Here is an 8,072-nt window from a genome sequence, read left to right as displayed (position 1 = left end):
AACATAGAGATCCAGGCAAGGTAGCACATGCCTGTAATTTCAGCTACCTGGGAGGTTGAGGCAGAACGATGGTGATTTTGAGGCAAATTGGGAAAACTAAAAGAGGCCATTCACATTCACTTGAATTAGAGGAGCTTTCTGGAAAATAGCTCATCCTCTCTGTTCTTTTCTCCTATAACATCCCTGGAGACAGCACACGACTGTATGAATGTGTAATGACAGCAAATCAAAAGAGTGACGACCCCTGTTTATTGAGCCTCTACTGTCTGCTAGCATCACCAGGCAGAGTTCCATGTATCCCTCATGGGAGCATGACATTGCAGAACTGAAGCTAGAGAGACTAGAGACCTTGCTCAAGTTCACACCGCCAGAAGCCACGTCCATGGGCTCCAGACTCTGCACTGAACCACAGCCGTACCTCGCCCAGAAACCCAACAGAGTCTTAACGTGTCTGAGCTTGAAGAAACATGGGCCTCACCTTGCCTGCACCCCTTATTTTGGAAAAGGAAAATTGTGTTTTAGTATTAAATTTTATCAGTTAAAATGCAGTTTTCTGTGTTGTTCAGTTCATCTAGACTAAAGTGAGATTTCAAGTTATCAAAACTGTCTTCCATTGTGAGACATGACGCATACCTTTTCCTTTTTTGTTAGAAAACAAACAGAAACACACCAGCTTGTACGTCATTAGTCACCTAAGACAGTGGGATAACCCAGGGAACTAGCTGAGCCACCAGCAAACCACAGATTTCTGCACATTCTATCTTGGTAAGAGTTGCAGTTTTTTGATATCTGCGCTTCCTCTTTCTAATTTGCCCCGGGTGTTCTTTCAGTAGCAAAGAATTTTTTTTTTTTTTATTTACTATGTACACAGAAGAGAGTGCCAGATCTCATTACAGACGGTTGTGAGTCACCACGTGGGTGCTGGGGAATTGAACTCGGGACCTCTGGAAGAGCAGTCAGTGCTCTTAACTTCTGAGCCATCTCTCCAGCCCACAAAGAATATTCTCCCCCCCCCCGACCCCCCGAGACAGGGTTTCTCTGTATAGCTTTGCGCCTTTCCTGGAACTCACTTGGTAGCCCAGGCTGGCCTCGAGCTCACAGAGATCTGCCTGGCTCTGCTTCCCAAGTGCTGAGATTAAAGGCATGTGCCATCACCGCCTGGCAGAATATTCTTAATAAAGAAATTTTGTGAATTAGATGGCGAGTGTTTCTTAAGGAAGCTTTGATCATACCATTTCATGTTCGTAACTCAGTGTTTTTAGTGTGTTTACAGATAAGCTCCTCATCACAACGAGAAGCCATAGTCTACCGATTGCATCCTTACTTAGCCACCCCCTCAGCCTTAAGCAGCCACTAATATACTTGCTGACCCTACAGTTTTGTCTGTCCTGGGTATTTCTTTTTCTTTTTTAATATTTATTTATTTATTTATTTATTACATATACTGTGCTCTATCTGCATGTACACCTGCAGACCAGAAGAGGGCAACAGGTAGTTGTGAGCCATCATGTGGTTGCTGGGAATTGAACTCAGGACCTCTGGAAGAACAAGTAGTGCTCTTAACCACTGAGCCATCCCTCCAGCCCTGTCCTGGGTATTTCATATAACTGGCTGCACTAGTGTGTGGTCTGTAGCCTGTGTGACTGGCTTCTTTAACTTTACATACTGTCATAGCATGTATCATTCCTTTTTATGGCCAGACATCATGCCATTGTATTGACAGGTTACACTGGGTTTATCCAGTAATCCACTGACATCTGGACACTGGGCTGGGTCCACTTTTAGCCACCATAAAGTGTATTGCTGTGAAAATTCATATATAAGTTTCTGTTTAAACATTTATTTTCAGTTCCTTTGATTATGAGTGGAGTTGCTGGGTCATAAGATGACTCTGTTTTTGAGGAACTGCCAAGTCATTTCCTACAGAAGGGGTATCATTTTACATTCCCATAAAAAGTTAAGAGAGTTCCAACCTTTCCACATCCTTACCAACACAAATTATTTTCTGTTTGGTGGGATTTAATTAAAATTAAATTTTAATTTGATTTAAAAATATTATTGTGTCCATGAGAATAGACATTAGTGCCATTTTGTCTTGAGTATAATTTGAATTTTTCTAATCTCTAATGGTGCTGAGATTTTTTTCCCCCAATTGTTTGCTGGTTATTTATATGTCTTCTTTTGAAAAACATGCATTTCAATCCTTGTCCCTTTGGATCTTTTTGTTGTTGTTGTTGTTGCTATTGTTTAATTGGAAAGTTCTTTATATATTCTAGATTCTAAGACCTTAACAGATCCATGGTTTTAAAACATTTCTTCCCAATTCTGTGAGCTGTCATTTTATTTTATTAAGCTTTTTTGGTGTGTTAAATATCTAATTTTATAAAGTTCAACTTTTAGTTTTGTCTTGCTTTTGTATTTCAAGACAGGATTTCTCTGTGTAGCTGTGGCTGTCCTGGAACTCTCTCTGTAGACCAGGCTGGCCTCAAATTCACAGAGATCCGCCTGCCTCTGCCTCCCCAGTGCTGGGATTAAAGGCATGCGCCACCACTGCCTGGGTTAAAGTTCAATTCACTAATCTTTCTTTAGCTTCATGATTTTAAATTTTTTAAATTTAATTTAGACTCTCTCCTTCTTCCAGGAGGGTTCTAGGGATTGAACTCGGGTCTTTAGGCTTAGCAGCAGGTGCTTTTACTGGCTGAGCCATCTCAACAGCCCACATTCCATGTGATTTTAACACTATATATATATATATTTTTTTTTTTAAATCATTGTTTCATAAAAGGTCATAAATGCTTGTAAATATAATTCTTCTTAAAAGTTTTATAGCTCCACTTCTTAACTTCAGGTCTTTATATAATTTTGAGTGCACTTTTATATGTAATATAAGTGAGGGTCCAGTCGTGTGTTTGTGTGTGCGCACGCATGTGCGCGCACATCAAGTTGTCCCAGGACCATTTGTTAAAAAGAGTATTATTTCTCTGTAAATGCTCTTCTCATCTCTGCCAATAATCAGTTGAAAATAGACACAGGGGTTTATTTCTGAACTATTATGTTACTTTGTTTATCTACAGCCTGTCCTCAGTCTGTGTTAATTCCTCTGTGTTATGATCAGTTTCGAAATAGTGAAATACAAATATTCCTCCTTTGGGCTGGCGAGATGGCTCAGTGGTTAAGGGCACAGCCTGCTCTTCCAGGGGTCCTGAGTTCAACTCCCAGCAACCACATGGTGGCTCACAACCATCTCTAGTGGGATCTGATGCCCTCTTCTAGCATAAAGTTGTACATGCAGATAAAGCACTCATATAGATAAATAAGTAACAAATAGTTCTCCTTTTGTCCTTTCTCAGGATTGGCTGGCTTTTCTGGATCCCTTGAAATTCTATAAGGACTTTGGTATTAGCTTGTCACAAGCGTATCATTTTCTGCTTCTATGTACGTGGAAGAAGATTCAACAGTCCTAGAGAGCTGTTCTCTTGCAAAGAGACATGCTCAATAGAAAATACTAATATCTTACTCTGTGCAATTGAGTCTTGAGATCAATTCACAGCAGAGTCCAAAATAAAAATGACCCTGTTTTGTGTGTATGTGTGTGTGTGTAAAGGGGCTGAGGGTATGTGCATTTCTTCCTCCATGCTTGTATGATCACTTGAAGATATCAAAATGTGTTCATAATTTTTCTCACCTTTTCATCATAACTTCTCTGGGATTTAGAGAGGCATGGATTTGTTGTCTTATGTAGTTTTCAATAAAATAATTTAGACACAGAGAAGATTAAAACGTGACTTGTTCAGAAAGATAAGGCAGAGAGTATAGCAACTGTCCTGGTTTCCCTGCGTGGAAAACTGTTAGTGCTAGAACCGTAGATGTCTTAAGGGAACTGGACTGAGCTGGTCACTGTACTGAGTAACAGAGGCAGGGCAAGCGATCCAGCTGTTTAACTCTTAGCATTTTCACTACTGAGGTTGACCAATCAGGATTCTCCTTTGGAAAATTCTGCTTAAACCTCTTTCTTTGTACATCTTTTCTGTACTTTTCAAAAATATGTGTCTACGTGTATCTGAGGTGTGTGCATGTCTGCATGTGTATGTCTGCGTGTCTGTGAGTATAGGTATGTGCAGAGGTCAGAAGGCAGCTTTGGGTATAGCTGTTTGCCTTCCTCACTGTTTGAATTCTCATGTTCACTGTTGCTCATACCAGGTTATCTGGCCTGGAAGCTTCTGGGGATTCTCTTGCCTGTCTCTCATCCTATGTAGGCACATCAGGATTACAGATGTGCACCATGGCTTCTGGGGATTCTCCTGCCTGTCTCTCATCCTGTGTAGGCACATCAGGATTACAGATGTGCACCATGGCTTCTGGGGATTCTCCTGCCTGTCTTTCATCCTGTGTAGGCACATCAGGATTACAGTTTATATTTCCCTACTGTGGTTGACCAATCAGGCTTCTCTTTTGTGCACCACAGCTTCTGGCTTTGTGTATGTTTCGGGTGTCGGAACTCTGGTCCTCAAGTTTGTGCAGCAAGGGCTTTATTCATTGAGCATGTCCCCAGCCCCTCCAGCATCTTCTCTTGAGTACTGCCTTGTTAGATATCAGCTACCCCATCCCTTAGGAATCCCTTGTCTTTCGTGGTGTAGCCCCAGGCAGGCTTTACATTTTCTCCTTTCTCTGGGTTCTGATGGTTGCTTATGTTCATCTTTCCTCTCCCCTGCAGACTCAGAGGTCACCAAGGTGTGGACCTTCCAATAAGCACTGTTTCCTGACTGGAAGAAAGTAGGCGAGCATTCAAAACACTTTCAGGGTTGGGAAAGTTCCCTACGGTGCCATTTAATAGAATTTAGACATGAAAGAGAAACAAGAGCCACTTAGTGCCAGGAACACAAGTTGTATATTTATTGCATGTGTGTGGATTTTAACAAACAAAATGAGGCTCAGTACAAATCCATGACCCGTCTCAGGGAGCCGACTTTGGCATCCATGGCGCCCCAGTCATGGTAGCGCCTGTAGTCTCCGGGTCTGAGCAGGTACTGCCGGCCTCGGTAGTTGGGCATCTCGTAGAGGACCCAGCAGCCTTCCAGCACGTGCATAGAGTAGATCTCGTTGAGGCGGAAGCGATCATGGATGCAGGAGCAGTCTTCTGTGAGCTCAGACACAAGGCCCCGGTAGTCATCTCTCTCGTACAGCCTTATCCTGTGAGAGCTGGTCTGTTGTGACGGTAAACAAAAGAGGAAAAGTGACGATTTATACGCTTGGTGTTGCAGCCTGCTTGCTCCTTCGCAAAACACGGGTTTCGGGTGGATCTGTCAAGTACGCTTCTTCCCTAATCCCACTCCTTGCGCTGTTGTTCTAGCAAATTAGGAAATGCACCCACATAAAGCGACCTGACCAGTGAACTGGAGCCCGTGTGGAGGAGACTAACACTGAAAAGGCAGGGAGTGAAAGCATTTACGGCCCATGTAACCAAATCCTACCGAGCTCGCTTTGAAGCCGCCTTGTGTACACATGATGTGCAATGATTTGGATTTGCTTTGAGTCCACATACCTTTCTTTTTCTTTTATTTCTTAAAAGAAAAAAAAAGACAGGAAATGCGGACTGTATCTCATGAAATCCTAGTTACCTGTCTCATAAGAAACTAGACAATAGCTGAGCATTAGAAAGAAAGAAAGAAAGAAAGAAAGAAAGAAAGAAAGAAAGAAAGAAAGAAAGAAAGAAAGAAAGAAAGAAACTAGTCAGTAATACCTCCTGAAAAATATAAAGCCATACAAGGTGAGACCCATGGTTCTTGGTGGGTGTGGGAGAATATAGTAAAGAGAAATCTCACCAATACAGTCAGAATACACTAGAACTAACCAAACTTAATTAATTGAGTTTCAAATGTACTTAGATATTTTAAAATTGACAAATAGTATGTGTGTATTTATTAGGTATATTATGGTGCTTTTAAAGTAAGCACCATGGTTAAATCTACCTGATTAGATATAGGGGTAAATATATATTTTTATTATATAATATATACATATATATTATATATGATATATAATATATTGTATGTATATATATATATATATTTACCTCACATCATTATCAGTTTCTGGTGAGAACACATAGAATCTATTCTTTCAGCATTTTTATCATGTGTTTAAGATGTATCTATTTTTATTTTATGTGGCTGAGTGTTTGCCTGTGTGTATGTAAGTATACTACATGAGCTGTACTTGGTGCTCATGGAGACCAAAACAGGGCATGGGATTCCCTGGAACTGGAGTTACAGACAGTTGTGAGCCATTTGTGGGTGCTGGGATCTGAACCCAGCTACCCTAGAAAGGTAGCCAGTGCTCCTAATCACTGAGCCATCTTTTCAGCCTCATCTCTAGCATTTTTAATGGCTCTAACACATAGCATGAACTGTCATCAATGTGCTATACAATAGATCTCTAGAACGATCATCACTCCAAACCTCTGCTCCCCTGCTCTGCCGCTCTAGCCTCTAGTAAGCACTGTTCTCGGTTAAGGACAGAACTGCTGCTTGGGACAGAAGTCAGGGCTGCATGCTTGCTAGGCAAGTGCATGGCCAACCACTGAGCCAAGTCTCCAACCTGATCTTCTCTCCTCCGTAAACCTGCTGCTTTACAGAACAGATGACCTTTATGGAGACCTGCCTGGCTTATTTCTTCTAGCACAGTGCCCTCTAGGTTCATCCATGTCATTGCAAACGACCAGCTTTCCTTCTTTTATGGCTGAAGGGTACGTGATTAGTCAGTCGGGTTTAATTTTAAAGGTTGTGCTAGGGCTTTTATGTCCTAAAACAACATTGATGTCCTTAAGTAAGAAATAATATATTGCTGTAAATATAAATATATATATAGCATATACATATATATTTTCCTTCTATTTAGGTTTGCCAGTCGAGCCTTGATATACTTAGTGTGAGCACTTGTCCAGCATTCCTACCCCTGCTGAGAACACTAGAACACAGTGGAAACAAACTGACAAATAGGAACACCCGATGTTCTCACGGCAGCCAGGCTGAAGCAATACTCACGTAAGGGATGGAGCGGCAGGAGCGGATGGAGTCGCTGAAACCCATCCACTGTTGGTAGTCAGGGTAGTCCCCACGCCTCAGGAAGTACTGATAGCCCTGGTAGTTGGGGCGCTCATAGAGCATCCAGCAGCCACTGTCCACTCGGATGGAGTTGCAGCGGCTGAAGTAGGTCTGCAGGTTGGGGCAGTCGCTGCTGCACTCATAGCAGCGGCCCTGGAAGCCGCGGTCCTCGTAGAAGGTGATCTGTGAAGGAAGAACGGGAGACAGAACATGGTCAACTGGAAGGCACGTTCCCGACGCGGAGGAAACACTCGGCAAACCTGGCGGGTTCTCTCTCGGCTCACCTTTCCCATCGTTGTTGACAGCAAGAGATCAGTGTTGAGCGTGATGGGGACAGGGGTGGCTGCTGGTATATATAGCAGGATTGGCTGCTGTGCTGGCAGGAACCACACAAAAGGGACCTGGGGGGAATGCGTGAGGGGATTTCTGTGTTCTCTCGCTTTTTCATTGGGGATCATGGGGTAGGGGGCTCTCATTCTCTCTGGCATTTTCGAGTTGTCCTCACTAACTCCAGTGAAAGGCATTGAAGTCAGCAGAGCCATTATGGCCGTGGAGACAAAGGGCGCGCTTCTCATCCTATGCAGCTCTCTAGAAATCCATGACGTACCCAGCATTTTGCAATGTTTGCCTATAGAAAGTGCTGAGGTGGAGGTCGGTGCCTCCACTGGTGAGGAGCTCAGGAGAATCATGAGTTCCAGCAGCACTCTGAGGCACCAAGAGGCAGCAGAAAAACAAACAAACAACAAATCTCTCATTGAAAAACAGTTGCACATCTTTATCTGTATAATACAGATTTGATTTTCAAACTTGCACGGGTTTAAAATGAAAAGATTAGAACTGTGCAGAGACTAAAATGTCGATCGACCTTGGTCATCAAGGAATGGTACGCTTATATATAGGTCCTCTTATAATTTTTTTTATTTTGATGTTAAAATTTCTTTAACTTTCTATTATAAATGTATATTGCAA

The 8,072-nt window shown here is 42.4% G+C and overlaps 1 protein-coding gene across 1 annotated transcript; it reads right to left on the bottom strand.

Moving 5' to 3' along the window:
• Positions 1–4,869: 4,869 nt before the first annotated feature.
• Positions 4,870–7,876, bottom strand: LOC102905341 (gamma-crystallin A). Its single transcript, XM_006974983.4, has 3 exons — positions 7,388–7,876; positions 7,044–7,286; positions 4,870–5,204 (listed from the first exon to the last, which is right to left on the bottom strand). The coding sequence occupies exons 1-3, from the start codon at positions 7,874–7,876 to the stop codon at positions 4,932–4,934; spliced, it is 1,005 nt and encodes a 334-aa protein (XP_006975045.2). The 3' UTR covers positions 4,870–4,931.
• Between the last annotated feature and the right edge of the window lie 196 nt (positions 7,877–8,072).

The sequence above is a fragment of the Peromyscus maniculatus genome, chromosome 13 (genome assembly GCF_049852395.1).
Source record: "Peromyscus maniculatus bairdii isolate BWxNUB_F1_BW_parent chromosome 13, HU_Pman_BW_mat_3.1, whole genome shotgun sequence".
NCBI lineage: Eukaryota > Metazoa > Chordata > Mammalia > Rodentia > Cricetidae > Peromyscus > Peromyscus maniculatus.
The sequence above is the reverse complement of the archived record's forward strand: the minus strand, read 5'-3'. Positions and strand labels throughout refer to the sequence as shown.

Coding starts and splice junctions, on each gene's coding strand:
- LOC102905341 (XM_006974983.4), bottom strand. CDS start 7,876: ATGTGCAACTGTTTTTCAATGAGAGATTTGTTGTTTGTTTGTTTTTCT. Junction 7,287..7,387: donor TGTCAACAACGATGGGAAAG/GTGAGCCGAGAG, acceptor CTTCCTTCACAG/ATCACCTTCTACGAGGACCG. Junction 5,205..7,043: donor CCTGCCGCTCCATCCCTTAC/GTGAGTATTGCT, acceptor CCGTCACAACAG/ACCAGCTCTCACAGGATAAG.